A 16911-nucleotide genomic window follows, 5' to 3' on the forward strand; every position below is an offset into this window, starting at 1 on the left:
CTTACGTACGGTTAGACAGAGTATGAATATCCTAACCGATGGAGAGGAGGCTGTAGAAACATGGGAGATCAGCCGACAGTACTATTTATATCATGCTAGATTGGATTGATGTTTCTTTTAATCATTACACCCAAATACGTTTTATTTTATGCTCCATGGGCCTATTGGTTTGGACCATGCTGTTAACAAAACGAAGGCATGGTTTCCTGACCTGTGTTCAGGGTGTTGCAGTGACTTGTGCAGCTAGCTGCTAGTGAGAAAATCAGAGGACACCACATCAAGTAGAATATGCACTTTTGCAGTGTCTTTCCATCAAATGGCGGAGCATATTTTCATCCTCCGTGCGTGCGCGACTGTGCTGCACTAAACAAGACAAATGACAGCACTTCGCTGCCATATATAGTCGCATATGACATCCCTAAATACATACAGTACTGACATACATGGACACAGTAGAGACGGAGTGAGCTACTAGTTCTAGTAACCCAACCAGGCAGATGGTATTGGTTGAAACTTGTTCTTAGCACAACCCAGCACATCATAATAATCCACATGATTGAAACAATCACGGAAATCAGTGAAGAGCTTTTCAAACACCTTCCATTGCACTTTAATGGATTTTGTATATGGGTATGGAAGAAAAACCTGCAGAATAATACAAATTGGAACCAATCAAACTAGAACCGATAGCACACACGTGCATGTATGCAATAGTTTCGATTATTTGGGAAGTAATCTTAACAGTTTGCTTGTAAGGTCAATTAACAGAATGTTCAGAGCTGCAACTTACATCACCCTCTAGCGCAAGACGTTTCAGTATGAGAAATGTATGCTCGTTGTCCTCCAAATTGTCAAGAACAGCAAGCCAGATTTGTGAAGCAAGCTCATGGGCAATATCCCTGGATTTCCCGCAAGCAATAAACTGATCTGCTAAAACAAAGTCCTCAATCAAAGTGTGTCCTCAGGACTTGGCTTCTAGTACTAGGAAGATAGCGTATCATATCCTCTCAACTTATAAATGAAAGACATTTGATAGTTGAAAAGGTTTCCAACGACAAAGATACCAGTAGAGAGCACACCTATTATGGTTCCATGAAGTATGCTAGAAGTAGATGGCATGTCAGAAAATTCAAGTTGCTCTTTGAGAAACAAATAAGCATGGCCAACAATCTCATCCATCTCACCATCCAGAGCAAAGACGCGTTTGCTGACATATAAAGCTGTGTATCTCCTGAAAAAAAATATTTCAGAGTTAGAACAGCATGCAACTCAGACTTAGCAGCCAGCCAGACACCTACTATCATGCCAAGAAAGCATTAAGTTAGGTAATGACAAATTTGACATCAATCATGGATCATTAATTTCTCAAGGGTGTTATAAGCAATAAACTACAGATTTCAACAATCCCAATTATATGATCACTTTATTAAGACAAGAAAGAATAACATAACCAAGAATGAAAGAAAAAAGAAAGCAACAGTAACAGAAGAAAGAAAAACAGCAAACTGGTTTTAGAGATGTTCAAACTTGCCTTCTGCTCAGCCCTCGCGGTATAGGCCCAGGCCATCTTTTAGTTTGGTGAGCAAGTGGATAGGTTCTGGTGAGAGCAGCTTGCCACAAGCATTCTCCACGAAACACATTAGCCCATTGCCTTTTAACACAAGATATTTGAGCCCACTCTGATACAGGGACTCTGACAAAAATCTCGACGAGCAGATGATCAGGAAGCTTTCCAAATGGAGTGTAATCTACTTTAGTGTTATTATCAACATTATCTGACATTAGAAGTCTGCAAACAACGGCCCAGATATTGAGTTTAATACAGGAATTAAACGAGAAGAGACATTGTGCAGGAAAATCGTCAAATGAAGAAATCCTCTTGTCATTTCCACTACTTGTCTATGATGAGGAAAATACTGCTAGCTGAATCGATCTTTTACCAAAAACACTGAAATATTGACATCATAATTGCTGGAAAAAGTCAGTTTGCTTCGGTTATTGACACTTTTAATTTCAAAAAGGTTCCAAAGTGGATGGAAGATTAACAGTTAACCGTTGATGTGGACAAGTAGAGGAAACTGTAAACAGTCTTCTAATGTCATGCTTCAATTTTAGACTTCAATTCATGGCTCCAGTTCAGTTTAAGCAGTCATTAGCGCTGACTGTTTTCCTTTTTTCTGAAATTCCCCTATGATAGATTCAAAAACACTATTTGAATCGGGACATTCACAACACTTTTGATTCAACTTAAGTGATCACAAAACATTGATGCTATGACGAAGTCAGCTTTGCGAAACTGGGAAAATTTAAGGAAGATTTCTATGCTGTCTCAATTTGATTGAGCTTGAATAACATTAAGATGATACTTTTAAAGATTAACACGAATATTAACATTGGGGAATAGCTTGAACAAGAGCCAACATAAAGTACACAACATTTTATAGCAAAAGGCAGACTTTTGCTCAACAATTCAATAAACTAGATGATTTAGTAATGACAAGACAATAAATACTAAACCAACGATAAAGCCCAGGTGAGATTAGTTCAAATCATTTCAAAAATTGGTGAATTTACACAGTACATAATTCAGAAGAAAAGGAGATGGATGAAAAGTTCAGTTCTTTTCAAGCTGGAGCATATAAAGGATAGAACTTGCATGTCGATAAGAAAAGAAGACAAGGAATTACCAGAAAGAGAGGGCAGAGGAGAGAGAGATGCCTCCTTTAGCTTTGTTCAACCGCAACAACACAAACACAGAAGAAGAAGGAAGACAAGAAAAAAGACAAGGCAGTTATGTTTGATGTGGTTATGTGAGGCCTTTGTTGTTTCCACCAATAAAAGATTAAAACTTTAAAGAGAAAAAAATATGTGTAATGTTATAGTAATGCTGATGCAGTAACTCTTTTTTTATTTTTTCCAAGAAAATTAATGATTCAGTAACCATTTTCAATTTAAAATTACCATAATTATTTAATAGATTGATGATCTAAATTTTCATGCCGGTGTAAGGTCACTCCGCAATGTCAAAGATCCCAAGGGCCAGGACTCTTTGATGACAAAAATTGCAGTGGCATGACCATAAAAAAAATTGCAATGCCCAAATGCAACATAATATTCAAAAAGCAAGGGGAAAAATATTCTCAAAATTACAAGAATTTGTTTTTTCTTCAAGAGTGATTCTGGTCAAAGGAAATGGACTAATATTTATCCATCTTGATGCTCAGCACGCCCTGGTTTTCAATTTGATCCCTCAAAGCAAACCCACCTTCCATCAACCCCATTTACAGAACCATCCTCACTCTTCAGTACAATGCCAATCTTATCCTTCCTCATTCCAGTTGAGTCTTCAACCTTCTCTCCCTCCTCCGCTCTGATAAAGAAGTATTTTTCTTTAACACCATCACTAAAGGAAGTCGATCTTCTTGGTATCTTGCCACCTTTACTAGTACCCTCTATCTACCCAATCTTGACACTGCACTATTATTGCCACCATCATCATTTCTTGACGGAGAAGAAGAACCACTGATAGTAGGTAATATATCTCTCTCTCTGAACTATCTTATCTTGTTTGGTAATAAAGCTTCGTTTAACTGATATTTACGAGAACCCCATTAGATGTATTGTGTCAATGAGGTTTTAGTTCTCTTTGAATCCTTTTGCTTTTTTCCTTCACAGATTTCATTTGGCTCAACAACAAATCTTGATAGAACCAATTATGTGAGCAATTTGGATCCAGACCCTTTCTTCTTTTTATAAGCTAATCTTACAAAGAAAATAGTAAATTCGAGGGGGGCTTGTCGTTGAAAAATACCAAGAAGCTCTAACTAAGCTTCTTCATTTTTTGGACTGATACAAGCAACTTCCGACTCACATGTTCTCTTTGCACTCCTTCAATTGTTATGCTCTGGCCAAAAAGAGATGAGAGGGGCACTCCCATTTCACTTGTTAGGGACTAAGCTGCATAGGACAAGAATGACAATAAATTCTGTAGTAGCATAGATCTTAGAGGAATTTTTTAGGAAATTTCGGTGAAGTGGAGTTGGAATTGGTAGCGAGGCTTCTGGACTTATCTCCTAAGTTTTATGAGAATCTTTTTCTGTTTGCTAAATGCTTGTACTTGTTTAAATAATTTAGAATAGACTCCATTAGTTCTATAAATCATTTAGTTTGGTATAATCTTGATATCCAAACTGTTTTTCTTTTGTTCTTTACTTGTCTCGATAATTATGTGGCTATACGTGGTGATATAAATTTATGCATGCTGGAGCTGCATTTTTTTTCATATTGACTTTAATTAGATCACGAGCTTTTCCTTACTTAGCCTGCCCCTTAATGAAATTATGCTGTAGAGTTTCAATCACTATTTTTCCACTCATAATATGGGACAGAAAAGTCAGTGACCATAGAAAAGTGGGAAAAGTGTGTGTGTTTGTTTAGTACTTGGGATGAAATAACATAGCCGAGAACTCTATGATCTGAATAATTAGAGAGAAACATTGTTGGAAATTAGTTATTTATGCAAAGTTTGATTATGCTTTGATGCTGTAAATGTGCTATTTTTATTCTGAGCATGCATCCTTCTCTATTCTCTCTAGATGTTATCATACACGTGTCTCCCTTTCTGTCTCAATGAGATGCTAGTTTCATCTTCATTTGTACAAGATGAATGACATGGAATCTGATTGATGGACTTTCTGGCAAATATCTTTATCCCTTTATTGTGAAGAGAATGGCTTCTATCTACATTTATAGTTGCAGGCTGAACTTTTTATCTTAGTGAACTATTTGTTGTTAATTTTATTCTCTAAACAATATCTTTCACAATTTGCAGATTTTCTAAGAGCCCAATACGCATCTGCTTTTACGAAGCTGCCTAAATGGCTTCCAATGGTGCAAAACAGCCCTTGCTGTCAGGATTGGTGGATCCCGCCTCTCAAATAATCAATGAATGTCATCGCAACAGAAGAAGGATTCGCCATGTTAAAAGTCCTCCCCTAGCAGAATCTGTTCCTTCAGATACTAGTGGCAATGGGCCAATTCCATGTTGTGGTTCCTTTTGGGGGGGACTACACCAGAGCCTGAAGAAAGTAGCCTTGTTATTGGCTGTCTACTTAGGTCTTGGCACAATATGCTTTTATGCTGTCAGGGATGATATCAAAGGGAAGAAAACCAATCCGATTCTTGATTCTGTATATTTTTGTATCGTGACGATGACTACAGTAGGATATGGGGACCTGGTGCCCAATAGTGCCCTTGTGAAGTTACTTGCCTGTGTTTTTGTCTTCGTAGGGATGGCTCTTGTTGGATTGATACTGAGCAAAGCAGCAGACTATTTGGTAGACAAGCAGGAAATATTACTGATTAAAGCTCTACACAAGCATGAAAAACCTGGTCCAGCTGCGTCTCTAAAGGAAATTGAAACCAGCAAAGTGAAATACAAATGTTATTTGGCCCTGGCTATCCTTTCAGTGCTCATGCTGGTCGGAACTGTTTTCCTGTATATGGTTGAGGATTTGAACATCATTGATGCTTTCTACTGTGTCTGCTGTACCATTACAACTCTCGGTTATGGAGACAAGAGCTTCTCAACTGGAGGTGGTCGTTTGTTTGCTTTATTTTGGATGCTGACGGGTACTATTGGTTTAGGTCTGTTATTTCTATACATTGCAGAGCTATTCACTGAAAGCAGACAGAGGACACTGGTGCACTGGGTTCTTACTAGAAAGACGACCAATTTAGATCTGGAGGCAGCAGACATCGATGATGATGGTGTTGTTGGGTAAGTTAGTGATGTTGTGATGTTCCCTTTGGATTTTGTTGCAAGTTGTTTCCCATCGGCTTCTTTTTATTTGGTCATATTCGAGGGTGTAGTTTATTGTCTCACTTTTTAAGTTGTTGGCTATGTCTCTGATTCTCTACTTCCTCCTTTTACCTAGGGCCGCGGAGTTCATCCTATATAAGCTTAAAGAGATGGGGAAGATTAGCCAAGAAGATATTGCACTTGTAATGGAGGAGTTTGAGGATCTTGATGTTGATCAATCTGGAACCTTGTCAGATTCTGATATCACGCCTGCACAGTCAACTCAGATGAAGAAATGACTTCACCATCAGCGAGTAGTCCTTGACTAATACAATTAAGTGATATTGATATCATAGAAGATAATAGATATGGTTTCCTGTATCAAGTTTACCCTAGTCTGTTCATTAAGGCCACTGAACTTTATGGAGAAAAAAAATACTGATAGATCTTGAATTGAAAAGTTTTGAAAGGACAAAGATGCAAGTAGAAGGCTAGCATACTTATTATGGTTCCATGAGTTATGCCAGAAGGAAGCGGCATTGCAGAAAGTTCAAGTTGCTCTTTGAGAAACAAATAAGCATTGCCCACAATCTCACCTGTTTCAACATCCAGATCCAAGCTGTGTACCTCCTGAAAAAAATGTTTCAGAGATAGAAAAGCATACAGCTCGAACTTGACAGGCAGGCATCTGATATCATGCTCCACCCACGGGGTACAGGCCCGGGCTATCTTTTAGTTCGGTGAGCTAGAGGATCTGTTCCGCTAAGAGGAGCTTGCCTTGCCACAAGCGTTCTTCATTCAAATTGTTTTTGTATTTTAAAAGTAATTTTAAATAAATTTATTACTTTTTTATTTGTTTCAAATTAATATATTTTTATGCTTTTAGATTGTTTTGATGTGTTGATATTAAAAATAATTTTTAAAAAATAAAAAAATATTATTTTAATATATTTCTGAATGAAAAAAACATTTTTGAAAAACAACCGAACAGCCTCTAAATTTATTGCCTTTCACAACAAGATATTTCAGCCTCTGGCGAAAAAATCTATATGAGCAGATGATCAGGAAAATTCCAAATGGAGTATATAACCTCTAACAATGTTATCTTGAACGTCATCTGTTCTACAATAATACAATGTTATCTTGAACGTCATCTGTTATAAATAATCAAATGAGAAGAGACATTCTTTAATGTTTTAGAAATAAAACACCAAGAAGTGATATTTTTATATAAATATGTTTGTAAAAAAAAAAGACTTCGGTTTTATTATAATAAATAGTATAACATAGAAAAAAAATGAATATTTTTAGATTTATATAGATAAAAAAAAACCTCAATATTCTGTTTAGAATTACTATGAGTTAAATTGATTATAAATGGAAAGCCTCAGGTTGAATATTTGATTTCCATTCCAATCCTTCAAACAAGATTATGAAATATGCTACCAATCAATATGGAATTTTCTAAAAAAAGTGGCCAATTGAAAAGAGCCGAACGAACAATTGTTTCATTTCCCAGAAGGGATTGATCTTTCAAAGCAGCTTTAAGAGTCTACACTAATTTTCTTGGACGCTATTCATTGCCGTCGATGTAATCTATGCTAATTAACACAAGTGTTTTGTATAATAGGTCTTTTTACAATGAGAAAAATATCTTAATCCGAATACTTGCTATTTGCGTAATCCATATCCTTATCTAATTTATATGAAGAATAAAAACAATTCTAGAATATAGTTTTTGTTGTGAGCATTCATCCTCTGTTTATTTCCGTGATGCGGTTTATATTTTGCTTCAATCAACATCTGGCTTGAAGTTTTGGTCAATAAAGAATTATAATATACATTTTTTTTTAAACTTCACAACTACAAAATCTACGCAAAAAACACACACTTATATTTAGGTTGGAGCGTGGACGTGTAAAACAACAAGGGAAGCCGGAGCATGCAGGACCATGGGATAACTGAGAGAGGACCTCCGTTCTGGGCTCTGCTTGTTCACCGTGTCATAGATGTATTATTCTATCCAAGGATAGTTTTTGCTAATCAAAACTGAAATGCAATTCTGCCTCCTTAGATAATCTCTCTCCCCCTAGATCTCCCTGGAACCTGCTTATCTTGTCTGGAAATTAAGCTTTGTTTTGGTTTGTGAAGAGTCCAGCTTTAACTTCGATTTTACGACAACCCATCGATCATTTGTATAGTTTCAGAGAGGTTCTTAGCTCGATCTTTGGATCCGACTGCTTTGTTTTTATGAATCCCATTTATAGATTTTATTTGGCTCAACAACAAATCTTGATGGAACCGATTATTTGGGCAGTTTGGATCCATCTTGCGAAGCCACACTTCCTACCCATGCATGCCAGATAAGGCTGAAGTGAACAATACATTCCAGGGCTTGCATTGAAAAATTCCAAGCTCTAAGTAAGTTTCCTCCATTTTTTGGAATGGAATAAGCAACTTCCTACTCGCATGTTCCCTACACGCACTCTTTCAGTTCTTAGGCTCTGTCCAAAACCAGATGAGAAAGGACGCTCACATTACACTTGTAGAGAAGGAGACTGGCCGCTTAGGACAAGACTGGCAATAAATTCTGTAGCAGCATATAGATTTTACAGAGTACGGTGAGGAATTTTCTAGGAAATTTCGTAACCGGAGCACTTTAAATTAGACGCAAACCTGCTTCCACTGGTCAAACTAGTAGCTCGGTTTCGGTGAAGTGGAGTTGTAGTTGGAATTGGTAGTGAGACTTCTTCTGAACTTATCTCATAAGTTTTAGGAGAATCTTTTTTCTGTTTTCCAAGTGCTTTTACTGCTTTACATAATTTTGTTTGGTATAATCATGATATCAAATTTAAACCTTTTTTTTTTTCTTGCTGTAGTAATTTATACGGCTTGATGGTATGGGATATCCTTGTATATCAATCGAGATTAAGTCTCCTCTCCAAGGGCTATACATAGTTATGAATGTTGGAGCTGCATTTAATTTCTTGATACTAACTTTAATTAACTAGCTCACGAGCTTTTCCTTAGCTTGCCCTTGGTTAAATTGTAGCCAATTATGTGTTGTTGAATTTGTTCTCTAAACAGTATCTTTAACAATTTGCAGATTTTCTAAGAGCCCGTTAAGCATCCGTGTTTGCTAAACTACGTCGATGGCTTCCAATGGTGCAAAGCAGTCCTTTCTGTCAGGATTGGTGGATCCCACCTCTCAACGAATTGATGATTGTTCTCCCAACAGAAAAAGGTTTCGCAGTCTTCAAAGTACTCTAGCAGAGTTTGTTCCTTCAGATGTTGGTGGCAAATGGCCAATTCCAAGTTATGAATTCCTTTTTGGGGGACTTCACCAGAGCCTGAAGACACTAGCTATGATCTTGGCCGTCTACGTGTCTGCTGGCACTATGTGCTTTTATGCTGTCAGGGATGATATCAAAGGGAAGACATCAAATCCGATTCTTGATTCTCTGTACTTCTGTATTGTGACGATGACCACAGTGGGATACGGGGACCTTGTGCCCAATAGTGCCTCCGTGAAGTTAGCTGTCTGTGTTTTTGTCTTCATAGGGATGGCTCTTGTTGGACTGATACTGAGCAAAGCAGGAGATTATTTGGTAGAGAAGCAGGAAATATTACTGGTTGAAGCCCTTCACATGCATCAAAAACTCGGTCCAGCTGCATTTCTGAAGGAAACTGATATTTACAAAGTCAAATACAAATGCTATTTGGCTGTAGCTATTCTTTCAGGGCTTATGATGATCGGATCAGTTTTCCTATACATGATTGAGGATCTGGACGTTGTTGATTCTTTCTACTGTGTCTGTTCTACCATTTCAACTCTCGGTTATGGAGATAAGAGCTTCTCAACTGGATATGGCCGTATGTTCGCTGTAGTTTGGATAATGACGGGCACTGTTGGTTTAGGTCAGTTATATATGTACATTGTTGAGCTATTCACTGAGAGCAGGCAGAGGAAGCTGGTGAACTGGGTTCTCACCAAAATGATGGCCAATTCAGATTTCGAAGCAGCAAACATAGATGATGATGCTGTTGGGTAAGTTGATGGTTGCCACTCGTTTCCCATCGGTTTTGTTTTTGGTCAAATTTGTGGATGTAGTTTTATTGTCTCAGTTTATTAGTTGTTAGCTATGCCCTGACCATATTCTTCCTTGTTTTGCCTAGCACTGCCGAGCTCATCCTGTATAAGCTTAAAGAGATGGGGAAGATCAGCCAAGAAGATATCATGCTTGCACAGACAACTCCAATGAAGAAGTGACTGATCAACCATCAGCTAGTAGTCGTAAAGCTGAGTGATATTGGGAGAGTTTATTGTACTAAGTTCACCTTTGGTTTGTTCATTATGTTTGGAAATTTAAGATTTAAACAGAAATAAAATAATTCCAATAATGGTTTGGAAAACTTTTAGCAAAATAAATAAATTCTACAATAAGATTTTTATAAGGCATGATTTGTTGCCCTGTTTGTTTGTGTGCTGAAAAGTAAATTTTTTTTGGAAAGTGAATTCTTGAAAAGTGAATTATTTTTCGATGTTTGGTAGTGTCATGAAAAATAAGTTGGAGAACATTTTCTAGTGTTTGGTTATGTCATAGAAAATGAGTTGGAAAATAATTTATTAATATTTTTTTTCAAGTTTATTAAAATAAAAAGGAATAAATTTTACAAATTAAAAGGTTGAATGAGAATGAAATTAAAAAAAATCTAATTTTATAAATTATTTCAAATAAAATAAATAACAATCAAAATAATGAAGATCAAATCTAAAGATAAAAAAATTGAAAGATGATGAAATTAAAATAATAATAATTACAATTTCATAAATTATTTCAAATAAAATAAGTAAAAATCAAAAGAATGAAGACTAAATTTGATAGATTAAAATTTTGATTAAAAAAATAATAACATAAAAGCAAAAAATAATCATAAAAATAAAGACCAAAGTTAATATAAAAACCAAATTAAATCAAATTCTAATGGGTGAAATTAAAAAAAAAAGATTCAAAACAGAATATATAGCAATTAAAAATTTGAGAACCAAATTTATTATAATCAGTAAAGAATATGATATTTCTAATTTTTTCGCAACTTCTGGAAAGTGTTTTTCGCTCAAAATAAAAGGAAAACACTTTCCTGAAAACCAAGTTAAATTTTTTTTAACTAAAATATGTTTTTTTTTTAACTAATTTTTTTTATAATAAACAAACACAACAAAATTTAAAAAATGATTTTTAAAAAATCAGTTTCCGCCAAACAATTTCTTAGAATAGGTTTCAAATAAGCTGAAAGTTTCTACCACAGTACAATTCCAGATGAAATAAACTTGATAGTCACTGAAATTGAAAAGGTTTACTAGCGCAGAAATGCAAGTAGCTAGAGTGCTAGCATAGCTATTATGTTTCCATGAAGGATGCCAGAAGGAGTCGGCATTGCAGAAAGCTAAATTTGCTCTTTGAGAAACAAATAAGCATGTCCCACAATCTCACCTATATACCTCAACAGAGTTCCAATTATGTGATCATTCTATAAAGACAATAAAGAATAACATAATCAAGAATGAAAGGAAAAGAAAGTGACGTTAACAGAAGAAATGAGAGCAAAAGGGTGTTATCAGTGATTTCTGAACCTGCCCTTCTGCCCAGTCCTCGGGGTATAGTCTCAGGCCATCTTTTAGTTCGGGGAACAGCATGTTAGGTTCTGCTAGGAGGGCCAAGATCACTTTATTCAATCTGAGTTCTTATGCCATTAAAAGATCAATTTGCACAGTCAAAGATCCCAAGAGGCCAGGATGAAAAGGATTACAATGGCATTAGAGGTAGATTTCATATTGACCCTCATGAAAATTCTAATGCCTAACTGAAAAAATAATATTCAGATTACAAGACATTTTTTCTATTGAGCACTTTCTTCAGGAGTGATTCTCTTCCAGGAAATCGACTGCTATTCTCCACCTTGCAATCTTGTTGATGATCAACCCTCCCTGGTTTTGATCCCTCAAGCCCGACCCCACCATCACCATCGACCCTATTTCCAAAACCATCCTTACTCTTCATTACAATCTCAATCTTATCCTTCCTCTTCTCCACTTGTTTCTTCAACTTGGCCCTTTCTCTTCTCTCCCTCCTCCTCTCTTCACTTTCTGATAAAACCTTATCATTCTCCACTCTCGATAAATCTTTATCTTCTTCAACACCACTAGAGGAAGATGATCTTCTTGGTATTTTGCCACCTTTACTAGTACCCAAGAGCTCAAAGTTGACTCTACTCCACCCAACTTTATCTTCATTGTCCCAGCCAAACCTCTCACTAATCTCCAACAATCTTGACACTGCACTGTCATCATTTCTTGACAAAGAAGAAGAACCGCTGATACTCCTATTATTGTTTCCATTTAGGGCAGTATCAGCTAATTCCCACTCCAATCTGTCCTTGTAAACTGGGTCTTGGAGCACTTGGTCGGCTAACTTAGCCCAGTGCTCAAAGTCACCAGCACGAAGATTCTTGGAAACCCATTTCAAGTAAGTAGATGGGAGAGAGCCAAGCATCTTGCCCTTGTACTTGCCAAAGTCTATTACTCGGTCTGTTATCGGAGTTGTGGTGATTTTGAGTGGTTTATTGGGTGGCCAACTAGTACTGTGTGGTTTGTTGGGCTTGAAAGAGCATGTGAAGTTAGGAAGTGTGGAGGAGAACTGGGTTAAGGTCATGGTGGAGACTGTAAAGAAATATTCAAACTTTAGGTTAGAAGAGATAAGAAGCAATTGAACAGCCAGAGACAGAATAATAGATTATGCTTTTGTTGTGGATCTATATTTATTAATTAAGATTTTTATTTATTTTAAAGTTTATTTGTAAATAAAGATTAAATCTTGGTTTTGAATTAAAATCACTAATTCGGGTCGACCCATCCAATTCATAACCCAAATTCATCGATCAAAGTTTTGGGGCCATTCCCGCAAGGGCGATGGCCTCCTTTTCTGGGTTCTGCAGAGCTAGGACTGTGGGCTATTTTTCAAGAGGTAAGAAACTAAGACATCATCAGCATCAGCTTGCTAATTGAGACAGGTCCCCTGTTCTGCGCTCTTGTACTCTGTAACAGACATGATATACTGAACTCTTTGGAGCCTTGGAGGATGGAAAGCAAAGTACCTAAAGGCATACTAGCAATATCCCAACATATCATAACGTTCATTCTCCATTAACCATAGCATGGCAGAGGATGATGATGTATACTGTGTAATGTATACTACTTGATCAGATTCTACAAACTGCTAACATGGCATAAAATCACTGATTAACTGAATTTCTTTCACCATATTCCAGATTTTAAGCAGCATCACATGATACTGCTTCTGCAGTCTCAAACCGTTACTGAACATTAAGAAGAAGAAGAAGAAGAAGAGAAAATGACCCTTTTATCCAATCGAACCATTTTTAAGGAGATGAAATTAAGCATCTTGTGTTGTGTGCGATGAATTTACTTGTAAATAAATGAATAAACTAGCCCCAGGTTTCTAGTTATTTTTCACGCGCATAATCTTGATAAAAAAGATTTGGAGGTCTAAAATTACCTTTTAAGATACAATTAATACTTGATGAAGTTGCCGATTAAGTTTTAAATTTGTTTTTTAAATATCATTGATTTGAATTTTATAAATTTTAGAGTCGTTTAATTTATATAATTATTAATTTTAAAATCCATAAAATTAGTTAAAATATATACAAACTGACTCGAATATTTACATTAATATATATATATATTCCTAAAAAGCTTATCTTGTACCCCACTCTCCTTCCTACGAACCCATGGCAAGTTCGAAGGTCAACAATAACTATCTTGTAACTTGAGGGGGAGTGCAGTGAGGCACTCCTGGAAATTAATATAAAAAAAAAAAGTTTGATTAACTAAATTTAATGGGGATGAACAAATTTGGAATGAGTTGTAATTTAATTGATATTAGTGCCCTTTTCAGAAGGTTCTCAATTCTTTCCCAAAAAAGAACAATAACTTAGTTGGTAAGCCCTGAAATAAAAAGAAAAAAAGAATATGGATCTTCTCTAGTCTCTCCTCTCTACCCCTAACTGGCTCTGCAAGAGGTTGGGGCATACTTATTACAGGTGTTAATTATGCGTCTGCTGCTTCTGGGATTAGAAATGAAACTGGACAGAACCTGGTAATTTCTTGTACATTTCACAAACATTGCAAATTCTTGATTTAATTTCAACGAGTGCGCGCGCGCGAGTTATGATCAAACACACTTAGAAGTAATAGTAATTAACAATTTTTATTTGAACATTTGTCACGTACAGGGAGAACGAATCAGCATGGATGGTCAACTACAACATCACCAAATTACAGTGTCGAGGATTCATGAGATTATAAGAGATAAAAACCTGGCTACAGAGTGCTTAAGTAAATGCCTATATTCAGTTGGAATGGGCACGAATGATTATATTAACAACTACTTCAGGCCACAGTTCTACCCCTCAAGCCGCCTATACACGCCTGAACAGCATGCCATAGCACTTAACCAAGAACTTTCTCAGCAATTAACGGTGGTAGTTGATATTGATCTCTTTTAATCTGTTGCTTAAATATCAAAGGTTTCTCAAATAACCATATAAATTCTTTTTTGTTTTTTTGTTCCTTAATTTCTTGGTATTAGACTTTGTACGACTATGGAGCAAGGAAGGTAACCACCCTGTTTGGGATACCTCCAATAGGTTGTGCTCCCGCCATCTTAGCTGCAGCTGGAACAAATGGTTCTTCTTCTTCTTCCTCCTCATGTGTAGACCGAGTTAACAATGCAGTCCAGCTTTTCAACACTGGACTCCGTTCGCTAGTGGATGGGCTCAACAACAATCTAACCGGAGCGAGTTTTATATACGTGAATACATACCAGGTATATTCCACTTCTTCTTCAGGTAAATACATAAAAATTAATGTATTCAGGAGAGGAATTAATAGTTGAAACGAATATTTAGACGACTATTAAGTTTATAACCTGGTGATTCAGAAATGCTCCATGTTGTCCTGCATCACCGATTACAGCACTATGCATTCCATCAAGTAATCCATGTGATGATAGGAGTGAGTATACATGGTGGGATGCAATCCATCCATCTGAGGCTTCTAATATCATAACTGCAACCGGATCATATAATTCTCAATCTCCCTTTGATACTTATCCCATGGATATTCGTCGTCTGACTCGGCTTCGAGTTCATTTGTATATGATCAGTAGAAGAAGACATACGTGTAGCCGAGATGGGCCATTGAGACAGCAGAAACATTTTCAAGACGAGAGTTTCGAAGGCTTCAGGGAAATAATACATGCAAGCAGTAGCATTTTCCGTTGATTGTTGTCAGTGCCACAGAGGCATGCATGATTAATGTGGTTGGCTGTCTTATAGCAAGATGTTTTCCTCTGCGTGAGTATGTGAGGCCCATGGACTGTGAGAACATGGTAATTGAACAGAAAAACGGCCTTCTGCCCCTTTTACTCCGTGCGTGATTGTATGGCCGAAGCCCGACTAAACTCTATCTTGCCCGCCTGAGCTGTCGTGATCCGTGCAATCATTTGTAATTGCCGTTTCGATTCATAAGCTCAGGAAACGGCACATCTCATCCTCACTTTCGCAATATTATGTGTATTAAATGATAATGATGTGTATGTCGACAAACTAATCCCGTACGTGTCGCCCTCACCTTGGCTTTGTCTAGGGACCTTCTTGTCCATTCATCTATTTCGCGAAATGGCCTCGAAGTTTCCTTTCGATCTTGATTTGTTTTGTGCCGTTAAAATCATTTCTTTCGGGTAATCAACCCATTTATAACCACCTCGACTAGAGGTCTTGGAAGGCCATAAAACTATCATGATTTTGCATAATTTTGTAAAATTAATAGTACAACTTCTTTTCCTATTTTTTTTCCAGACCATTGTTATGAAATTTGCCCGGTTCAGTGTGGCTCAATCCGGTGATTTATTGATTAGAGATTTGATTCAAGCTAACTTTTGTATTCAATCAGGCTATAAGTTGAACTTGACTCGAGCAAGACATGGCTTGAATTCTAATTTTTTTAATATAAAATTATTTTAACTTTTTCTTTAAAAATCTGAAAATGAAAAGGTTTGGATCCATCAGGGTTGACCCAACCCACTTAATATATGTGCAAAGCGAGTTTTTCATTTATGATTAAGACTAAGAGTTTTTTTTCTTTCAAAGCAACACAGTAAAAACTGAGAGAAATAATACAATTCAAAACTTATATCAAAAGACAACATGGTTTGACGAGCTGATTCAAGCCTATAATTTTAGATTGAGTTGTTTTACTGCATCTCTACTCACCACTATAAAAAAAAAAAAAAACAACCCACCACTTAACTTGCTTAATAATTAACACTCAATCATAATTCACATTATATTTTAATTAAATTTAACCCAAACTAAATTTATAATTACTGTAGCATTAAAGTATATCATTTAATTATTTAACCATAAAGAATTGTGTGAATTCAAGTGTATCTGACGAAATGAGAAATAGTACTGGCCACAACAAGTCTTGTCTCATTGACTTGAATATCATGAAAATTATGAATTCAATTTAAATTAAAATATTATGTGAATTATAATTGTATTCAATTATAAACTATGAGTTGTGTTGATTTGTGAATAAATAACTGTGTTGGATTATGAATTTTGTCGATTATCGAGCTATGGGAATTATAATTGTATTTTTTTTTAAGAGGAAGTTAAGTTGAAAGATTTAAAAAAAAATTATATTTCGAGAGTTATAAATATAACATATTACTTGCTAAAATGTATTATTTTTTAAAATAAATCTTGAACCACGATGTTCTTTCTTTATCATGCTACTTAAGAAAAATCTAAAAACTAATATTCATTCAAATAATAAACAATCAATAATAAAATTATCATTATTTTCACTCATAAAAATGAGAAACTTACTGTTTTCAAGGAGTTAATTCATGTATATTCATTTTTTTTAAATAGATAAAAAAATTTATACTTAGAGATATTCTTATCATTTGTTTTATAAATTATAATTTTTTGTTGGCATATAAATTTTTTTCAAGATAAAT

At 35.8% G+C, this 16911-nt stretch overlaps 5 protein-coding genes across 8 annotated transcripts; 3 read left to right on the forward strand and 2 right to left on the reverse strand.

Annotated features, from left to right (window-relative positions):
- Window positions 1-279: 279 nt before the first annotated feature.
- On the reverse strand, window positions 280-2950 carry LOC7490843 (uncharacterized). Its single transcript, XM_002311862.4, has 5 exons — window positions 2688-2950; window positions 1532-1789; window positions 1080-1231; window positions 791-927; window positions 280-645 (listed from the first exon to the last, which is right to left on the reverse strand). The coding sequence occupies exons 2-5, from the start codon at window positions 1780-1782 to the stop codon at window positions 478-480; spliced, it is 708 nt and encodes a 235-aa protein (XP_002311898.2). The 5' UTR covers window positions 1783-1789; window positions 2688-2950; the 3' UTR covers window positions 280-477.
- A 433-nt stretch (window positions 2951-3383) lies between these two features.
- LOC7490845 (two-pore potassium channel 1) lies at window positions 3384-6690 on the forward strand. Of its 2 annotated transcripts, XM_024607505.2 has the most exons (4): window positions 3436-3532; window positions 3676-3717; window positions 4832-5779; window positions 5937-6690. In XM_024607505.2, exons 3-4 carry the CDS (start codon window positions 4878-4880, stop codon window positions 6097-6099), a joined length of 1065 nt encoding a protein of 354 aa, XP_024463273.1. In that variant the 5' UTR covers window positions 3436-3532; window positions 3676-3717; window positions 4832-4877; the 3' UTR covers window positions 6100-6690. The 2 variants fall into 2 exon arrangements, with proteins under 2 accessions (XP_002310924.1, XP_024463273.1); XM_002310888.4 differs by lacking the exon at window positions 3676-3717 and having other exon boundaries at window positions 3384-3532.
- Window positions 4029-10255, forward strand: LOC7497776 (two-pore potassium channel 1). 3 transcript variants are annotated; one of them, XM_052455150.1, is made up of 3 exons: window positions 4029-4048; window positions 8907-9848; window positions 9977-10255. In XM_052455150.1, exons 2-3 carry the CDS (start codon window positions 8953-8955, stop codon window positions 10068-10070), a joined length of 990 nt encoding a protein of 329 aa, XP_052311110.1. In that variant the 5' UTR covers window positions 4029-4048; window positions 8907-8952; the 3' UTR covers window positions 10071-10255. The 3 variants fall into 3 exon arrangements, with proteins under 3 accessions (XP_052311110.1, XP_006379390.1, XP_024462423.1); XM_006379328.2 differs by lacking the exon at window positions 4029-4048 and adding an exon at window positions 8385-8537; XM_024606655.2 differs by lacking the exon at window positions 4029-4048 and adding an exon at window positions 8477-8540.
- A 1273-nt stretch (window positions 10256-11528) lies between these two features.
- LOC7497777 (uncharacterized) lies at window positions 11529-12712 on the reverse strand. The gene has a single exon (XM_002311864.3). The coding sequence runs from the start codon at window positions 12511-12513 to the stop codon at window positions 11686-11688; it is 828 nt and encodes a 275-aa protein (XP_002311900.1). The 5' UTR covers window positions 12514-12712; the 3' UTR covers window positions 11529-11685.
- Window positions 12713-12770: 58 nt separating this feature from the next.
- On the forward strand, window positions 12771-15166 carry LOC7490846 (GDSL esterase/lipase At1g29670). The gene is made up of 5 exons (XM_024606903.1): window positions 12771-12825; window positions 13925-13980; window positions 14117-14365; window positions 14473-14731; window positions 14859-15166. Exons 1-5 carry the CDS (start codon window positions 12771-12773, stop codon window positions 15164-15166), a joined length of 927 nt encoding a protein of 308 aa, XP_024462671.1.
- The last annotated feature ends 1745 nt before the right edge of the window (window positions 15167-16911 follow it).

Source organism: Populus trichocarpa, chromosome 8 (assembly GCF_000002775.5).
Source record: "Populus trichocarpa isolate Nisqually-1 chromosome 8, P.trichocarpa_v4.1, whole genome shotgun sequence".
Lineage (NCBI taxonomy): Eukaryota > Viridiplantae > Streptophyta > Magnoliopsida > Malpighiales > Salicaceae > Populus > Populus trichocarpa.